At 47.8% G+C, this 20455-nt stretch overlaps 1 protein-coding gene across 1 annotated transcript; it reads right to left on the reverse strand.

The window, feature by feature from the left end:
- Window positions 1–530: 530 nt before the first annotated feature.
- Window positions 531–19393, reverse strand: LOC307206975 (elongation factor 2). The gene is made up of 15 exons (XM_079960532.1): window positions 19237–19393; window positions 15943–16157; window positions 14808–14989; window positions 14353–14564; window positions 13119–13297; window positions 12034–12139; window positions 10723–10836; window positions 8470–8608; window positions 7584–7779; window positions 5898–6156; window positions 5615–5722; window positions 4224–4577; window positions 2302–2484; window positions 2067–2199; window positions 531–790 (listed from the first exon to the last, which is right to left on the reverse strand). The coding sequence occupies exons 1-15, from the start codon at window positions 19237–19239 to the stop codon at window positions 597–599; spliced, it is 2577 nt and encodes an 858-aa protein (XP_079816658.1). The 5' UTR covers window positions 19240–19393; the 3' UTR covers window positions 531–596.
- Window positions 19394–20455: the final 1062 nt, after the last annotated feature.

Raw genomic sequence — 20455 nt, forward strand, 5'->3', positions numbered from 1 at the left:
ACTAATACATTGATTTGCACAATGACACCCATTTAGCAGAGAGGCTGCGGGCCTTCTAGCTTTTGCCCAACTAGAAAAGCCTCCCGCCCTTTTCTCTCCCAATCCTAAAAGAAAATTCCTCCAGACTGCCCCCCCCCCTTCCCCATCGAATCCAGTATTTGAGTATGGAATGAAATTTCACGCACCCTTTTCTTTTCGGAAGTTTTCCTGTCCTCCCCAACCTGCAAACCAAGGGACGAAAAGACAGGTTTTCCCCCCCTTCACTTGGCTCCGAGCGTCAAATAAATATGGAGGCGGGCAACGTTTCAGTTGCATCAAATGGAAATGTATTTTTGGAAGTTATAATGGCACTGGGTGAGCGGCCCCGCTAGTTCGTGTGCAGACGGCCTGGAACCGTCTGAATGCAGACACGGCTCTTTTTAAAATCTGCCCCAAGACGGAAGATCAAGCAAGGAAGTAGCCCAATGCCTTTTGCAAGACACCTGCGGCACTGATGTTACTATGCAAGTTAAATTTGGAGTCCCACAACATACATTTTTAAATTTATTCTTTTACATCTGGTGTGGCATTTTTAATTCTGCTTGGTTGATTGGTTTTTACAATTTGTCCAGGAAGTTATCTAGTGCGGGAATGCCCTCCTTCAGCCCTTTGCGCTTGCGGGTCTCGGCGACCACCTGGCAGGGGCGGCTGGTGTTGTCGAACGGGTCTCCGGGCAGGATCTGCCAGTGGTCAAACACACACTGGGGGAAAGCCTGGCCACCCGTGTTGGATCTCAAGTCAGCAGTGAAGCCTGTGAAGAGGGAGGGGGAGAGAGAGAGAGAGAAAAGAGTTTATACTATAAGCAAACAAAACTGCAAGACAGAAATACAGGTGTTCACGTTTACCCACACACCCCACAACCAGCTCCTGGTCTTAAATAAAAGCAGCACCCTGGAGGCATAAGGTAAAGGGACCCATGACCATTAGGTCCAGTTGTGACCGACTCTGGGGTTGCAGCGCTCATCTCGCTTTCTTGGCCAAGGGAGCCGGCGTACAGCTTCCGGGTCATGTGGCCAGCATGACTAAGCCGCTTCTGGCGAACCAGAGCAGCACACAGAAACGGCGTTTACCTTCCCGCTGGAGCGGTACCTATTTATCTACTTGCACTTTGACGTGCTTTCAAACTGCTAGGTTGGCAGAAGGGACCGAGCAACGGGAGCTCACCCCGTCACGGGGATTCGAACTGCCGACCTTCAGATCAGCAAGTCCTAGGCTCTGTGGTTTAATATTAGTGATAATTTATACCCAACCCATCTGGCTGAGTTTCCCCAGCCACTCTAGGCAGCTCTCAACAGAATGCTAAAAACACGATCAAACATCAAACACTGAAAACTTCCCTAAACAGGACTGCCTTCAGATGTCTTCTAAAAATCAGATAGTTTATTTCCTTGACATCTGATGGGAAGGCGTTCCACGGGGAGGGCACCACCACCGAGAAGGCCCTCAAAGCTGGGCCTCAGTGTCCAAGCTGAATGATGGGGGTGGAGACGTTCCTTCAGGTATAATGGGCCATTTAGGGCTTTAAATGTAAGTACCAACACTTTTCTGGGACGCAGGTGGCGCTGTGGGTTAAAGCCTCAGCGCCTAGGGCTTGCCGATCGAAAGGTCGGCGGTTCGAATCCCTGCGGCGGGGTGCGCTCCCGCTGCTCGGTCCCAGCGCCTGCCAACCTAGCAGTTCGAAAGCACCTCCGGGTGCAAGTAGATAAATAGGGACCGCTTACCAGCGGGAAGGTAAACGGCGTTTCCGTGTGCGGCTCTGGCTCGCCAGAGCAGCGATGTCACGCTGGCCACGTGACCCGGAAGTGTCTCCGGACAGCGCTGGCCCCTGGCCTCTTAAGTGAGATGGGCGCACAACCCCAGAGTCTGTCAAGACTGGCCCGTACGGGCAGGGGTACCTTTACCTTTACCTTACCAACACTTTTAGCCTGGGAGACAACCTCTGATCGATCCTTCACACCTCCAGCTGCTGACAAAAGTCACCTGGAAGATTCAAGTGCCAAGGGAGGCTGATAAAAGCTGACACTTACCAAAGGACTCGTTGACAGGAAGATAGGCCTTGACCACAAACATGGGGGTGCCGGCCACCTGGGACTCCTCAAAGACGTGCCCCCGCTTCCTGTTCAGCACACCATAGATGCCACCCACAACCTGTTCTGGGCACTGGAAGGGGAAGAAAGCGGGTATATGTTACAGCACTGCACGGAATCAAGCCAGCGGGCTGCTGCCGCCTCTTAAGAACACAGCCTGCCTCCAGTTACCCACCTGGATCTCCACAAGGTAGATGGGCTCCATGAGGCGGGGCTGAGCCGTCAACACGCAGGCATAGAGACACCTTCTGGCCGTGGGAATGATTTGGCCACCTCCGCGGTGGATGGCGTCGGCGTGCAGGGTCACGTCGTGCACGTCAAAGCGGACTGCGCGCATGTTTTCCTCGCAAAGGGCACCCTGGAGAAAAGAGAGGGGTTGGGGGTGGGAGAGAAAATCATTTTCTAGTTTGCATTCAACCCAACTTTTCTGTCCTTCCTCTAAAGCAGGCAATGTAGTTGGTTTTTTTTTTTTTTTTAAAAGCAATTAAGCACTCTGCCATAGCAGCCAATAAGCAAAGGTAGGGCCAATGCCTCCTTCAGCTTATGGCCAGCCTTCTTCCTGCAAACTTTCAGAGCCAGGAGGAGGAGGAGTCGCCCAGGGGGACCAGAGGATGGGAAGAGCACGATCTACTAAGGGGCAGAGAATCCGAGTCTAGATATGATGGAGAGCAGCAACAACTGAGAAAGGATAGGCATAATATTTTACAAGGACGGGAAGGAACATCATGGACAGAATAAGTGTCACACACAGGAGGTTTAAGGTAACATGTCAATACGAATAGATGCTGTTAGTACTGCAGTTGTTGTATAAGGGATTGTTATTTTAACTGGAGCGTAATTGAGATGGGTAAGATTTTGGAACGCAGAAATAAAGCAAATAATCAAACCATCAATTCTAGCACACGGGAGGCCACCTAAATTATTTAATTTGGCATCTGAATAATTGGAATCAGCAATTGTATATACTTTGGCATTGTTATAATGAGGCTATCACTGGGTTATTGTAATTGAAAACTAATGATGATTATTATATATAAAAAGAGAGAATTGGAGACAAGAAACAGGGGAGATGCAAATATCCTTTGATTCCCTTTCCATCCCTGCCCCGCAGTACAGTCGTCCCATGGAATCGGAAGGGATCCCAGAGGTCATCTGGTCCAATCTCTTGCAACGCAGGAATCTTTTCCCCTATGTGGGACCAGAACCTACGACCCTGAGGTTGAAAGCCTCATCCTCTACCATCTCCCCACTGCCCATGGCAGCTCCTCCTGAGGAAGAGGCAGTGTGTATGTGTGTTGGGCAGTACCCAGGCCCTCAGAGGGGGAACGGACAGAGCACCCAGCAGGAGGAAGGGGAACTCGGAGACGGCACCCCCACCCTCCTCGATCACGGAGAAACGCAGGCCAAGGAACACCCGGAAAGGAAAAGTGAATCCCTTAAAAGGACGCCCCTTCACAACTCAGGGGGAGGCAAGAGGAAATCACATACGAGGCTGATTCAACTTCCTAAAGCTGGAACACAGCCTTGAGGGGCTGATGTGACAAAGCACTCAAAAGTTACAGGGAACCAGGCAGAGGGCCTGTGGAACGCCCTCCCACCAGATGTCAAAGAGGAAAACAACTACCAGTGTTGGAAAAAGAAAATTAGATGGTTTTGGTTGAAATGACATAAAGGACTAAGTAAAGACGAGTTGATGAAATTGACGAAAAGAGAGGACGTTAAATTGTAATATATTATGTTAAACTACTTAAATGAAAATAAGGTTGGAAGGACTTGCTGAAATAACGATTTGAATTAGAATACAAAATTGGGAGGTGAGAGGAAGTCATGGAAATAAGTAAAGGAAAACAACTACCAGACTTTTAGAAGACATCTGAAGGCAGCCCTGTTTAGGGAAGCTTTTAATGTTTAATGGACTATTGTATTTTAATATTTTGTTGGAATCCGCCCAGAGCGGCTGGGGAAACCCAGCCAGATGAGCGGGGTGCAAGTAATAAATTATTATTCGGAAACTGCAGCAAGTCTCTGCTCCGTTCCAAGAAGGCAGGAGGCAGACAGCCCACCGCCCTGTGATGAGGGGCGCCCACTATTGCTTACCTCCTTCGTGGCCCACTGGAAGCCTGCCACAACGCTGTCCTTGATCTCGTTGAGGTACTGCACCCCCTTGGTGATGTCCGTCAGGATGTTGGGGCCAGTGCCGTCCGGGCCGAAGCACCAGATCTTGCGGGCCTCGGCCACGTCCCACTCGTACTTCTCGGCCAGGTAACGGGCCCGTGTCTTCAGCTCCTGGCGGGCTGAGACGTCGCCTTTGTCGATGTCCTCAGCCAGGCCGTCGGGGAAGGGGCGGGCTTTCATGTACAGGCGGTTGTGCTTGTTGGGAGACTTGGAAAGGCACAGAACACTAGACTCCTCACTGACAGTCTCGCGGTAAGAGACCACTGGGTCGGATTTCTGCCAGAAAGATTAAATAATAATAATTTTTAAGTCCCTAGCCGCTTCAAAGCCAATGCGGACTCTCTTTATTGCATCTTGTACATTGCCTTGAGATAGTCTGTAGCAATGGCTTTGTTTTTATTTATTATAATTTTTAAATTAATTTTCTGTTTGACAATTTAGAATACCCATTTTTTACATCCTTAAGAGATCAATGACTTCCCTTCTTCTCTTTTCACGGTTTATAAATCCCTGCATATTTTACAAAAGTTATGCCATTCAGTATTCCATTACTGCATCCATCAAAACTTTCTGACACGGTTGTATTTATCTTAATACTGACAGCGTTTTCAAGTGTACACAATTTTGACCGCATATATTCAAAAAAGGTTTTCCAATCTTCTCTATACATACGCTCTCCTTGGCCTCTTATTCTATATAGAAGACATCTGAAGGCAGCCCTGCTTAGGGAAGCTTTTAATGTTTGACAGACTATTGTATTTTATTATTTTGTTGGAATCCAGATGGGCAGGGTATAAATGAAAAATTATTAATTATTATTATTATTATTCATTCTAGTAATGCTCCTGAATACCACTTGCTGGGAACCAAGGGAGGGTGAGAGATCTCTTATGGTCGGGTCCTGCTTGCCGGTGTCTTAGAGCCACCAAGACCAGGCTCGAGACTTGTCACGTGGTGCAATTACCGTATTTTTCGCCCTATAGGACGCACTTTTCCCCCTCCAAAAATGAAGGGGAAATGTGTGTGCTTCCTATGGGGCGAATGCAGGCTTTCGCTGAAGCCTGGAGAGCGAGAGGGGTCGGTGCGCACCGACCCCTCTCGCTCTCCAGGCTTCAGGAAGCTCTGTGCAACCCTTGGGAGACCGGTGCGACTTCCCGCCGGGCTCCGTAGGCTGCAGATAGCAGGCTGTTGCAGATAGCCAGCCCTGCGCCTGGGGGGGGCATATAATTTCCCCCTTTATTTCCCCCCCCCCCAAAAAAAAACTAGGTGCGTCCTATAGGGCAGTGTGCCCTATGGGACGAAAAATATGGTACCTTAATTGGAATGCAGGCATGGTCCTCCTCAAGATCCTTCAGGCAGATTTCCAGATGCAGCTCCCCAGCGCCAGCTATGATGTGCTCCCCAGACTCCTCAATGATACACTGGAAGATGGGGGGAAGAGTGAAAGGAATGAAGCAGAAATGAGGCCCAGCCTAAAAAGAGAAGCGTCCCCCACCCCCAAACCACAATGTGCTGCCCCCCCTGTCATCTCCCACAGCTAAAAACCCTTTGAAGGCCTCGATGGGTTTTCTACGCAGGCTAGCCACCCTGGCTCACCTGCACCATGGGGTCAGACTTTGCCAGCCTCTTCAGCCCCTCCACCAGCTTGGGCAGGTCGGCTGGGTTCTTGGCTTCCACGGCGACGCGCACCACGGGGCTGACGCTGAACTTCATGACGCGCAGGTTGTGGGCGTGCTCAAAGGTGGTGATGGTGCCAGTCTTGACCAGGAACTGGTCGACGCCAACCAGCCCCACGATGTTGCCGCAAGGCACGTCCTCGATGGGCTCCACGTAGCGGCCCATCATGAGAATGGTTCTAGAGAGGGGAGAGTTTTTTATTTTTTTAAAAAAAATGTATTAAAAAAAAAAGATTTTCTCAGAACTGTAAAATTTTCAATGTTAATGATTCTGAAATGAAATGAAGCTCAAGTAATAAGGTAAAATAAGAATATGTAAGAATGGAGTGACATTAGATGAAAATTTGAAGTTAGAACATATGACGATGAATTTAAGGGTAAATCAAGAGGGTATGAATTTGCTGAACTAACTTTTAAATTGAATACAAAAAAGGGAGCTGAGAGGAAGTCAGGAAAATAAGTAAATGAATCGTAAGAAATTGAAAAAAGGGATTTTTATTTTTTTTCTTCTTTTCTTCTTTTGTATGTTAAACTTTTGTTTTTTTGTATTTTTCTGGTGTTTTTTTCTGTTAATTGTTATGTAACTTTTTTCTTGTTAAAATCTAATAAATATCATTTAAAAAAATTAAATAAAAAAAGATTTTCTTAGTTTACAAAAGTATGTGCAATCTCTCTCTCTCCTTTCTCTCTCTAAGTAACATTTCTTACAGATCAGTTTCATTTGTTGAGACATTCGGAAGAAGGAAAGTGGGGGGGGGGGGGGAGGAGAGAATTGTGCAGAAGTGGTGGGAAGGTGCAGTACAGCAAAAGCAGCGGGGGGGGGGGGGCTGGAAAGTCTGCTCTGGGGGCGGACTGGCGTTCTTTTGGAATGAGCCACTGCCAGGGGAAAACTATTGACACATCCCCCCTCTCCCCAGGGACAGGTTATGAACATCTAAAGCAGGGGTAGGCAACCTAAGGCCCGTAGGCCCAATGCAGCCCAATCGCCTTCTCAATCCGGCCCATGGACGGTCTGGGAATCAGCGTGTTTTTACATGGGTAGAATGTATGCTTTTATTTAAAATGCATCTCTGGGTTATTTGTGGGGCACAGGAATTCATTCGGTTCCCCACAAAAAAATATAGTCTGGCCCCTCAAAAGAATCAGCCCACGGCTGAAAAAGGTTGCTGACCCCTGATCTAAAGCATGGGCCGGCAAACTAAGACCTGCAAGCCGAATCAAGCCCAATTGCCTTCTGGATCCGGCCCACTGACAGTCCGGGAATTGCTACGTGGATCGCCAGTGCGCACGTTCTCTTCCTCACACGGAGGTGGCGCCACCTCCCTTAAGTGGGAGCTCTCACTCAGTTCTCCTCTTTGAGGGTCACTTAAGGCGGTGGCCTTGGAATCACAAGTGTGCGAAACCCACTCACGCCCAGCCTGGTTATGTTTTCTAGAGCTACATATAGCTGGGCTCTGCAGAACATAATTGCTGGATAAGGTGGGATTTTGTTCCTGAACTCTTATATTCTTTTCAGCTGCCACGTCCTGCCACCCAAAGCCCACGCGAGCCTACGGACAGGGACGGGAAGCGCGAAGCAAAGCCCGGCGATTTTTGAAAAACGGACCTCTGGATTGGCTTCAGGTAGAGATCTTCCTTTTTGCCTGGGGTGTAGTTTGGTCCCATAATTCTGCACTTCAGGCCGGTGGACACGATGCCCGAGAAGACGCGCCCAAAGGCATAGAAGCGGCCCTTGTCGGTGGTCGGCACCATTTTGGAGATGTACATCATCAGGGGGCCCTTGGGGTCGCAGTTCTTAATTCCTTGGGGAGGAAAAGGGAAAAAAGACTATTTAAAGGCTCTAAAGGTAAAGGGACCCCTGACCATTAGGTCCAGTCGTGGCTGACTCTGGGGTTGCGGCGCTCATCTCGCTTTATTGGCCGAGGGAGCCGGCGTACAGCTTCCGGGTCATGTGGCCAGCAGGACTAAGTCGCTTCTGGCGAACCAGAGCAGCGCATGGAAACGCCGTTTACCTTCCCGCTGGAGCGGTACCTATTTATCTGCTTGCACTTTGACGTGCTTTCGAACTGCTAGGTGGGCAGGAGCAGGGACCGAGCAACGGGAGCTCACCCCGTCGCGGGGATTCGAACCACCGACCTTCTGATCGGCAAGTCCTAGGCTCTGTGGTTTAACCCACAGCGCCACCAGCGTCCCATTTAAAGGCTCTAGGGCACAAGAAAAAACTGCAACCGCTTTCGAACTGCTAGGTTGGCAGGAGCAGGGACCGAGCAACGGGAGCTCACCCCATCATGGGGATTTGAACCACCGACCTTCTGATCGGCAAGTCCTAGGCTCTGTGGTTTAACCCACAGCGCCACCAGCGTCCCATTTAAAGGCTCTAGGGCACAAGAAAAAACTGCAACCGTTTCTGTTCAGCCACTTTCTTCACTAGAGAGTCACCCTCTTTCCGGGGATGGGGAACCCTGCTCGTCTTCGGGTGTGGGGCTACCTACCCATGGCAGCTTCGTCGTCAGGGGGCCCTTCATACAGCAACTCGCAGCGGTACTTCTGAGCGGTGACAGGAGAGGGCAGGTGGATGGTGATCATCTGCAGCAGTGCATCCCCAGCAGGCAGCCAGCGTCTCATCACAGCCTGGGAAGGAGAGGGAGGAACCATGAGTTCAGAGAGGAGAGTCATCTAAGCCGGTCACCTAGCGAGGTCACCACAAATCAGGGTGGGTAAAAACCAATGGGGTTTTTTATTTTAAAAAATTGGGGGAGGGGATCGCATTTTTTAAAATTTAAATTGGATTTTTAAATTAAAACATGCATGCATGTTTTTGTGGAAGCAAATCCCACCAGGGTGGATAAACATCAATTTTTTTTAAAAAAAAAAACTTTTAAAAATTTAAACTGAATTTTTTTATATATAAATTGGATTTTTTTATTAAATCAATTTTGTTGATTTGAATTGGTTTTTTTTTAAATGGATTTTTAAAACAAAATGCTTTTGGAGGAAAACCTTTCCAAAGATAGTGTTCTATTTGTTGCATTATAGTCCTAAGCAGGAAGCCCCAAGCTCGGCCCTCCAGCTGCTTTGGGACTACAATTCCCATCATCCCTGACCACTGGTCTTGTTAGCTAAGGATAATGGGAGTTGTCTCAGTCAGTTTTATTGCACATAGCCAATGGCTGCCGCAATGTACAGTGGTGCCTCGCAAGACGAAAAGAATCCGTTCCGCAAGTCTCTTCGTTTAGCAGTTTTTTTGTCTTTCGAAGCAAGCCCATTGACGGCTTAGCGCTATTAGCGGTGGTTTATTGGCTTAGCGGATAAGCTGCTTAGAAAAAGGGGGGGAAAGGGGAAAAAACCCGCAGGAACTCGCAAGACATTTTCGTCTTGTGAAGCAAGCCCATAGGAAATTCGTTTTGCGAAGCACCTCCAAAACGGAAAACTCTTTCGTCTAGCGGGTTTTCCGTCTTGCGAGGCACCACTGTACACAGAATTATTTGACAATTAAAAGAAAATATACTGAATTGGTAAAAAAAGACTTAAAACATTTATATTATTAAAACATTACGTACTCTGAACAAAGCTATAAAAGTACCCCAATGTACAAATAAAAGCATTAAACAATAAAATTCATAAGCTAAAATCATCACATGGTCACTAATGTTAAAAACAATATCAATTAATACAGTGTGCAATTTATACTCAGAGTTTGGTGACAAAGATAGAGCATAGCCTGAGGTAGATAGATGGGATCAAATAAATTCATCTCCTTTACAGTTAATGGCTACTTTGGCTATATAATTTGCTCTAATTTTCCTAGCAGCAGTTGCAAAAAGTGCTACCCGCCAGGTCACATACTTATCTGTATCTGCAAGGAGATACAACATCATGTCAAGGGGGTTCTGGCCAGGGGACCCTGTCATTATAGGTACCAAAAATCTTTTTCTTGCATCATTACCGTATTTTTCGCCCCATAGGACGCACCAAGTTCTTTTGGGGGGAAATAAAGAAAAAAAAAATTATTTCCCCCGCAGGCGCTTGTGGGGCCGGCAGCGGGGAGAAGCGCTCTTCTCCCCGCCGCCCGCCTGCAGACCAGGTCCGGGGACAGCGGGAAGACGCACTGCGCCACCCCGCTGTCCCCGGAGCTTGCGGGGCTGGCGGCGGGGAGAAGCACGCATCACCCCGCCATCAGCCTCCAAACCACATCGGGAGACAGCGGGATGGCGGCATTCCGCCTCCCCGCTGCCCCCCGACCTTGTGGGGCTGGCGCTGCGGCTCTCCTGAAGCCTGGAGAGCGAGAGGGGTTGGTGCGCACCGACTCCTCTCGCTCTCCAGGCTTCAGCGAAAGCCTGTATTCACTCCATAGGACGCACACACATTTCCCCTTCATTTTTGGAGGGGGAAAAAGTGCGTCTTATAGGGCAAAAAATACGGTATATAACGGACAGTGCAAGATATAATGCATAAGGTCCTCTACTTCAGAACATCCCCTAATGCAAACACGTTCGTTTTTTGGTATGCCTCTGTGTCTGATGAGAGTTGTAGTCCCAAAACAGCTGGAGGGCTGAGTTTGGGGGGGTGTGGTCCAAAAGCTAAATTCATCAGGAAATAAGGATTTGTTTTAAGTGTTCCATGTGTGCTAAAAATCTGAGCTTCTTCCTCTGGCGCCTGCTGAAGGCTTTCTTACCCCAGCAGGGATTTTAACTTCTACTCCCCTACCCCACCCTTCCTAGGGCATGAGCCACCTGCCCCCTCACCTTCAGCAAGGGTTTCCCCTCCTTGTCTTTATCCTCACTGTCCAGCTTTATGTCCAGCTTCTCTATCAGTTTGGCGGTTTCCTCCTTCTTGAAGTTCATGATCGCATCGAACACCTTTCAAACGAGAAATAATTGCACGGACATTAGGCTTGGCTGGGTGCAGCTCCCACAGAAGCAGCGGGTTATGTCTCCTGTAGCAATATTCCCAAAGGAAGGAAAAACACTCAAAACAGGTCGTCAGGCTTCCTTCCCGCTAACTGCGACAGGCAAGGGCAATACAGCTAATGCAAAAGTCCATTTCTATTTCACACTGTGCTGGCTGCCCTGACTTTTGGCTTAAAAGAAGCAGCAACTAAAATATCTAAACTGTCTGTGCAGAGGCTGCCACAGCAGATTCAAGGTTCTTTTGTTCATATACAAAGACCTGAACAACTGGGTCCTGAGCACCAGAGCCTTCATATCCCAGACTTGATCACTGAGATCATCCGGAGGAAAGCTGTTCATTGTTCCCCCTCATTTACAGAGCCTCAAATGACCACAAACAGAAGTCGGGCACCCAGTCCCATTCTGGTTAACACTCTTCCAGAGAGTACCCTCGTTTTTTTCTCAGGCGTCTCTTCAAGACATTATGACACCAGGCCTATGCAGCTACTTGATTTTCATTGGCTTGTCAGCTTAATAACCATCTCAATTTTTAAAATTTAACTCATTAAGACTACCTTGATATTTTCTTATATGGTGGGATAACAGAATCAGTACAGTCGTACTTTGGTTTTCGAACAGCTTAGCTCTCGTTTTGGCTCCCGAATGCCGCAACCCCGAAAGTGTTCCAGTTTGTGAACTATTTTTGGAAGCTGAACATCTGATTGGCTGCAGGAGCTTCTTGCAGCCAATCAGAAGCTGCACTTTGGTTTTGGAAGTCAAATGGACTTCTGGAACAGATTCCGTTCAACTTCCAAGGTACGACTGCACTTCTATAAATAAAATTAGCCAGAACCACCATTTTTACGTTCTTATTCCAGAGTTGGAAGCCCCTCTCAAGCCTGGACCTTCACGCAGAGAGGGAAGTGGAACCCTTCTATTGGTGCCAAAAGAAACGAAGGCACGGCCGGGAGGTTCTCAGACATTTTATCGGGAGGTTCTGTAGTGTGGATTGGCAAACTCTGGGTCAGACCTACAAAAACTTCTTCAAACTTCACAAGTCAGGTCAAAGTGAAGAATTTTTTTCCATCATCATGCTCAGATCGCGCCAGACCACAAAGAGCACCAAGCAACTCTATAGGGAAGAAAACTGGGAGCAAAGTACATCACCTTGAAAATTGGGTCCAGGATCAGCTGGCAGAAAGTCCTTGGCAACTTCTTCCCATCTGGGCTGGTGGCCGACTTGCTGAATTTGCCAGTGGCTGGGTCAAAGTACCTAGGGACGAAATTGTTACGATATGGATGCAATGCAGCTGCAAAGTGCTAGTTTGAAAAGTAAACATGATGGGAATGTTGGGACAGCCCGTGGGAAACAGAGGGACAGTCAATTCACAGTGCAAAGCACCGGAATTAGCTCAGAGTGTAATGTGAGCTCTTCCGTTTGTTCCTGTTCAGGTAGTGTTTGACTCTAGACTGCTGGAGCTTGAAGAGAGCAGTCATGTTTTTTTGTAATGCTGCAAAGACAGAAATAAAGGCATGTAAATACGCTTCTGTCTATCTCTTTCCCCTGCCAGGGGGAGCAGGAAAGAGGGGTGTGTTCTTCTCACGCTGAGAAGGATCGCCTATTGCGACCTAGCCTGGATCTTGCTGGGGAATGCAGCCAGGGAGGTCAACAGGGAATCATGCCGGGTGCCTGGGAGAGTTGCCAGTTTCTCCTGATAAAGGCTTGATTTCCGACAGAAATGGCATGTGAGCTTGAGCTCTGCGGCGTCTGGCCTGCCTACCAGCTTCTCAGAGTACCCACCTAAGCGGGTGGCCCTCCTGGAAGCTGCCCGCATGACCATCTTTTGGAAGAGCCAAATGTCTACGTTCCGGGGCCCCCAACTCCTTTGACAGGCTGCCATTTCCTCACTTGCCCCCCTCGAAAGCAGTCAGCCTCCTCTGTGCCTTTTGCAGTCCTCCGAGCCTAGTTGGCATGCTGCAAATTGACACCACTTTGAAATCTGTGGGGTCTCGAGGGCTATGTATCCCCATTTTCTAGAGAAAGCTACATGCTTCACGTGTATGGCCTGGATCTGACCCTTGGTGGCCAAGCCAAGCCAACAAATTGGGGTACAATTCTCAGGACTAAGTGCTTGCTCTGATCCTGTCCGTTGCAGGGAGGTCAGCTCTAAGTGTTCTCCCCACAGCATTCCGACCTGCCGAGTGGATTCTAAAGAAGAGCCCCAAGCTCCAGAAGCCCAAGCCGTTCTCACCTGTCTCCCCACAGCTTCTTCATCATGTCTTCTACTTTCTTGGCACGGTCAGCTGTGCTCAGCTGCCCCTCGCCCTTTGCTGCAAATTTCGCCACGTACATCTCGGCAAACTGCTTCAGCGTGAAAGCCCAGCCGTGCAAGCCGGAGCCAAAGCCGACAGTGCCCAGAACCGGATCAATCTGGAAGGCAAGAACACATGGAGTTAAGGAGTCAACTTCCTGATGTGCTGGAAGCTCGTCTTTTAATATGTCATTATCGTTTTAGCTGTTCTCAAAGAGGAAAAAACAAACCATGAAGGGTACAGACTTTGAAAATGTTCCATTACATATTCAAGTTACAGAACGAAAGCTCACTTCACCACTCCCTAAAAGTGAGGCTATTCTATTTGGGCTAACTTCATATGACCTTTCCACAGAGGCAATGAAAATAAATGCCTGTGCGGCATGCATTTCGAAGAAATAAAACATGTTCAGTTTGTAGAGCATAAGATCTCTTTATCTCAAGGTTTGAGCCCCATGTGGGCGAAAGATTCCTGCGCTGCAGGGAGTTAAACTAGGTGATCTCTTCCCACTCTACAATTCTAGGATTCTAAGCATTCTAATGCTTAAACATCAATACTGATTTCTCTGCCACACTTTGGAACAGACCGAGGTGCTCAAGTTTCAATGTAACTGTGTTCTAGCGACCATTTGTGACATGCAATAGGGGTTATGTCCAATTCACACTCATGAGCACAACCACTGAGGCCCTTTTTCAAGGGAGATAAAGAGGTTGGCAACCTTTTCAGCGGTGGATGCATTTGTGGATCCCTCTCCTCAGGGAAGAACACCATTTGTTGTCTTGTCTATGGGTGCCAGGCAAAATCACTTATTTTCACGGGCAATTGGCTTTTAGGGTACCTAAAACATGTCAATGGACTTTGATGCGCTGATCCATTAACAAGAGTGGGCAGGATTTGTACCTTCAAAATCCATTTTGAGTATTTAATTTGTGTTTAGCACTCATTATATGCCAGGTTTTAATGGACTTCACTTCTATTCTCACCGCACAAGCTGTTCTGGGAAACCAGAGCACAAAATACTTGATAACTAATAATAATTTAATAATACTTGATAACTAATAATAATTTAAGCCAGTCGGAGCAGGCCCAATTTCAACAGGTCGACTCTGAGCATGATACAGCTGCTCACAAAGGTGAAAGGTCAAGACTGAACACCCCCCCAGCCCGCCTTACCATAATGTTGCCCATGGGGCCGCCCTCGCCTTCCCCGTAAGTGGAGATGATGACGTTCACATTCTCCACAATGCGCTGGAAGGTCTGGTACAGTTCCTCTGGTTGAAGCTGAAGCTCCAGCAGAGCCCGGTCCATTTTATTCATCATCAGGACAGGCTTGATCCTCTCAGCAATGGCCTGGCGCAGAACAGTCTCTGTTTGGACGCACACCCCTGGGAGGAAGAGGAAACAAAGGCTCAAGTCATCGCTATGGGGCTATGAGCACTTTGGGGGGGGGGGGTTCATGAGGGTTAGGACTGCGTCCTCCAAAACTTCCTAATGCAGAAGGTGGGGCTTCATTCAGCCTATGGACACCCTTGCTTCCCTCTCCAGCCTATGGGGCGTACGATGCTTGGGAGACAGGCCACAGCGAGGGGCCACGGCTCTAGATCTCAAAGCAAAGGTGGACATCTCACCAGAAACACAATCCACGACGACCAAGGCACCATCGGTGACACGCAGGGCAGCAGTGACCTCCGACGAGAAATCCACATGGCCCGGGGAGTCAATCAAATTGATCAGGAAGCCACAGCCATCTTTGCTTTGCTTGATAAATGCCAAATCATTCTCCGCAAGCTCGTAGAAGAGAGAAATTGCCCTGGAGGAAGAAGATGCATAAAATCCAAACAGTTAAACTACCGTTCCACCACAAGAAACCTCTAAGGCCCTTCTTCACGTCCCTCCTTCCATGAGAGGTCCGGAGGGTGAAAATACAAGAAGTGGCTCCCCATTTGTGGAATAGGCTCTCTTCAGGGAGGTTTGGCTTTAGGCGCCTGGCAAAAACGTTCCTCTTTAACCAGGTCTTTGGCTAATTGACATCCAATGCCCTTTTAAAGTGCGTTGGAGAGGGAAGGGAATTATTGAATTGTCATTATTTTAATTATGTGTTTTGTGTTTTTTAATGTTGCGAACTGCCCTGAAATCTATGGTTATAGAGCAGAATGCAAATTTAATAAAATTATAATAATAATCCTGCCTTTTCCTTGAACTGGGACTCAAGGTTGCTTACACACATTAAAAGAAGACAAATAAAATACAATATACAAGTAACGAGGGCCTATGGCTTGTCTTCAAAAGCACTGAATTAATGCATACATACTTGAATTACATCAAGAGTGACAAGTTTTACCTTTCCACTACCAACTTGAGATGCTTACAGCATAAATCAGCAAAATTTCAGACCTTTTCGAATCACAGAATTCTAGAATTGGAAGGGATCCCAAGGGTCATCTAGCCCAACCTCCTGCGAGGCAGGAACCCTTCACCCAATGTGGGGCTTGAAACCATGACCCAGAGATTAAGAGTCTCAGGCTTTGCTGACTGATGTAATTCCCACCCCCCTACAGAGCTGTAATGCAGGATTTCTGCTCAACAGCCATCCTTGGGTGCGTGCAAACCACCAACCTCCTATATGATTTTAATGGGAGAGTTAAACCCCCTATTTGAATCTCCCCCACCTGAAAGAAACCTGCCTTCTGCTGGCGATTCATTTTCTGGCAGTTTCAGGAATAGAGAAGGGGGGGGGGAGAGACGACTCTGGAATGGACTTACGTGGACTTGATAGTGATACACCTCTCCTGCTCATCTTTTCTCGTGTCGGTGAAACGGGTTTCTCCAGCACGGGCTGAGGCAATAATCCCAGCTTTGCAAACCAGTGAGTCTGTTAGGGTAGATTTCCCATGATCCACATGGGCGATCACTGACATGTTCCGGATGTTGGCCTTCTTGTCCATGATGGCCCGGATCTGGTCTACGGTGAAGTTCACCTGGGGGTAACAGAAGGGAGGTTAATGTGGCTGCTTCAGAGAACAGGCCGTCCCTGGACTGCTTTATTGAAGGGGGGGGAGAGGAAGCACTGAGGTGTCATTCTGTACAGTGGTGCCTCGCAAGACGAAATTAATCCGTTCCGTGAGGCTCTTCGTCTTGTGGTTTTTTCATCTTGCGAAGCAAGCCCATTGACAGCTTAGCGGATTAGCGCTATTAGCGGTTTAGCAGCTTTTAGCGATCAGCTGTTAAGCGGCTTATCAGCGGATCAGCTGATAGCGGCTTGGGAAAAGGGGGAAAAACCCGCAGGAACTTGCAAGACATTTTCGTCTTGCGAAGCAAGCCCATAGGGAAATTCGTTTTGCGAAGCGCCTCCAAAACGGAAAACCCTTTCGTCTAGCGGGTTTTCCGTTTTGCGAGGCGTTCGTCTTGCGGGGCACCACTGTATTAGGAAGCTGGCTATAACTGCTCTACGGAATTTGCCTCCAAACTTGGAAACATGTGGTTCCAGATCCTGCTTAGCGCAGGCCCACACCATACATTTAAAGTGCATCCAACACACGTGACTTCCCTCAAATAATCTTGTGAACTGCAATCCACCTCCCCTCACAGACCTACAACTTCCAGCAGAGCTACAATTCTCAGAACCATTAGCGACCTACAGCTCTTAGGATTCTTTGGGAGAAGTCTAATATGGTGTGGATCTGCCCAAAGAACTGTTACCAATGAACCTTCTGCTTGCTGCAGTTGCAAGCATGTCTGTTTCTCTCATAAGGCGAGAGGAAAAGGCATTGCGCACGTGTTTCTCGTTGCCAAGCTGTCGCCAGCTCTGAATGGAGCCTAGCTATGAACCGTTTTGTTGCTAAGCATCAGGGTGGGCGAAGCACTAATCTGCCTCCCATCCCAGAAAGCCCAGCCTATCCCTAACTAGAAAGAACTGCCCTTTTATTATCCTCAGTCAGAGTAGACAGTACTGGACTAGATGAATCAGCAGTTTGACCTAGTATAATAAAGTATGTAACTTCACTGAGTCACGCCGGCCCCTCTATGGGCCAATTCTGCTATTACAGAACAAACACAATTTTTTCCAAGGGCATTACAAGGCAAACATGAAGGCCTATAGATACATTAAAAAAGACACACACCAGACCACAAACACGTTCTCCATGGGCTTATAAAAAAAAAAGGCACACAAAATCTTTCAAGTTGTACTGGGGATGGCCTCCACACCCTCTGTACTCTGAACTATGGAAACAAAACCACCCGTCGCAGTTCCTAAAACGTTTGGATAAACAGATCGTTTCAGCACGAATCACCCATGTTCACTGGGCTTTAGGGACGGGAGAAAATCTAATTCCGAAGTCTCTAGGCGTCTCCTCCCCGCCAAAGACCGCAGGGCTTACATAAGACGGCTGCTTTAACGCAGGGAAGAGAAATAAGAGAGAGAAAATGCACTTTCCACTCTGCAGTACCTCCCTTTGGCCGAGATAACATCCTGGCATTCTCCCAGCTTCCTCACACTGCCACATCATTTCACGTCTCCCCCCGCAACAGATATTTTTACCTGCCAACCAAATATATTCTGATGCATACAGAGCTCTGGGATTCTTTAGTTTTGACTGTGATTCCAAGACCTATTCTCCCCCTATTTGGTAGATCCCCAAAGGGATCTATCTACCCCTATCTTCAAACGTACACAGAACTCACCACGGCTTGAATATGTCATTCCGTGACCCCCTTCATCAATTCATTACTTGTTATTACATTTAAACCCCACCTTTCCTCCTGGGAGCTGAAGGTTGTGTACGTGACCATCTACTTTTCCACTTTTTATCCTAAAAACGCTGTGAGTTTAGGCTGAGGCCATGGCGAGGCTCAAGCCCACCCAACACAGATTTTAGGAATATAGGGAGTTAGGACCCTTAACATGCATGTGTACATACTACATACATTAACCACGCATTGCGAAGGAGATGTAAAAATGAAATTCACCTATTTGCCCTAGCATATCCCCCAACCCAAAACCCTTTTTGTATTTGAAAAAGGGGGGGGTAGGCTTATTCTGCATCAGAAACAAGGGGAAGGAAAAATAAAGGGGAACCCTTAAAAAAAAATAAAACACTGAGTATAAAGAGAAATAAAAGCTACTTTAAAAATGAAATTCACCTATTTGCCCTAGCATATCCCCCAAAATCCTTTTTGTATTTGAAAAAGGGGGGGTAGGCTTATTCTGCCGCAGAAACAAGCGGAAGGAAAAATAAAGGGGAACCATTTAAAAAAAAATAAAACACTGAGTATAAAGAGAAATAAAAGCTACTTTAAAAATGAAATTCACCTATTTGCCCTAGCATATCCCCCAACCCAAAATTCCTTTTTGTATTTGAAAAAAAGGGGGTAGGCTTATTCTGGCGCAGAAACAAGGTGAAGGAAAAATAAAAGGGGAACCCTTAAGAAAAAACAAAACACACTGAGTATAGAGAGAAATAAAAGCTACTTTAAAAAGAGGTTGGTTTCCACCTAAGTGGGACCTATCTGAAATGGAAGGGCCCCGAGTTTAACGATCAGTTTAATGAGCCTACTCTCGAGTAGGACTAACATGGGGGTTTTTTTTGGGGGGGGGGAATCCTCTCCCACCCCCCACATTATTAAGGTCCAACCACACCCTTCGGCTTAAAGCTCAGGAGCCCCATATTTTTAATTTTAATTTAATATTTTTAATTTTAATTTAATATTTTTAATTCTAATTTAATATTTTTAATTTTAATTTTAATTCTTTTATTATTAGTGCCCCTCTTTTCACCCCAAATTCCCCGGCCGCAACATTAGCAAGCAGGTTTTACAGTCCCTATAACAGAGCTGCTTTAGTTTTGATTTGCCCTTGTAGCTTATACGCTCCCTTCTAGGCCTGGGCCTCCTCTCGCTACTGGCCCCGCTCCCGCTCCGTAGGCCTCCAACCCCACAGCAGGCCCGGCGGCCTCCCCGGAGCCTAAGCCGCGCTTCCCCCGCGGCCTTCCCCAGCCCCGCATTTCGCCCCAGGCCCCCCGCTTCCCCTCAGCCCAAGCCCAGCCTCCGATGCCTCACCATGTTGGCGGATGGCGCCGGATTCTCCGGAGGCGCTTCAGAAGGGGCAGGGGGGAAAAAGAAAGGCCGGCAACAATGGCGGCGGCGGCTCGGGTAGCCCTGTCTCGTTGGCAGGGGCCGAGCGGGCGGAAGAGGACGCTGACGTCAACAAGCTGCCTTTTATAGGAGCCGGCAAGGGGCGGGCGGGGGCCGGCAGGGGAAGGAGGAGGGGCCTGCCTGCGGCAGGAAGCCGGGACACGGCCGCTCTAGCCCCGTCGGCGCAGCTCTTTGATCCTAGAGGCGGGAAAAGAGGACGGAAGGGAGAATAGGAATGTACTTTGGGCGGTTTTCGCGCCTGCGCAGTGCGAACTTTTAGATCAATGCGGAAGTGAGCGGGCACGCTGCAGTCACGTGGTTACGGTGCCTGATTGCAAAGGGGAGTTGATGAGAAACTGCTATATTTTTTATTTAAAGGAATCATATTAGCACTGATTTTTATTTCTGTGTGGTTATTTTGTATCCCATTCGCAGGCATTTTATATTTTAAAAATGATTATGCTCATTTGTACTTATTTCCAGTGATATTATTTTTTAAAAAACCTCTATTTAACCTAGGCAGTGTCTTAAAAAGCAGAGACATCACCTTGCCAACAAAGGTCCGTATAGTTAAAGCTATGGTTTCCCCAGTAGTGATGTATGGAAGTAAGAGCTGGACCATCAAGAAGGCTGATTGCCGAAGAATTGATGCTTTTGAATTCTGGTGCTGGAGGAGACTCTTGAGAGTCCCATGGACTGCAAGAAGATCAAACCTCTCCATTCGGAAGGAAATCAGCCCTGAGTGCTCACTGGAAGGACAGATCCTGAAGCTGAGGCTCCAAGACTTTGGCCACCTCATGAGAAGAGAAGACTCCCTGGAAAAGACCCTGATGTTGGGAAAGATGGAGGGCACAAGGAGAAGGGGACGAAGGAGGACGAGATAGCTGGACAGTGTTCTCGAAGCTACCAGCATGAGTTTGACCAAACTTTGGGAGGCAGTGGAAGACAGGAGTGCCTGGCGTGCTCTGGTCCAGGGGGGTCACAAAGAGGCGGACACGACTAAATAACAACATTCTTTTGTGTGTCATTTGACTTGCCTTTTGCAGCCAAATTGTTGACCACCGCCTAGAGAGGACTAGCTCTAGACCACATAAAAAGCTTATGCGGCAATAAAATTGGTTAGGTGACCAGAAGACATTTTTTC

This window comes from Podarcis cretensis (assembly GCF_951804945.1).
Source record: "Podarcis cretensis genome assembly, chromosome: 18".
NCBI lineage: Eukaryota > Metazoa > Chordata > Lepidosauria > Squamata > Lacertidae > Podarcis > Podarcis cretensis.

Excerpts from the sequence above, each read along its gene's own strand:
- LOC307206975 (XM_079960532.1), bottom strand. Across the intron at positions 6,157-7,583 it reads TACCTGAAGCCAATCCAGAG|AACCATTCTCATGATGGGCC; the intron begins GTCCGTTTTTCA and ends TCCCCTCTCTAG. Across the intron at positions 5,723-5,897 it reads AGTCTGACCCCATGGTGCAG|TGTATCATTGAGGAGTCTGG; the intron begins GTGAGCCAGGGT and ends CCCATCTTCCAG.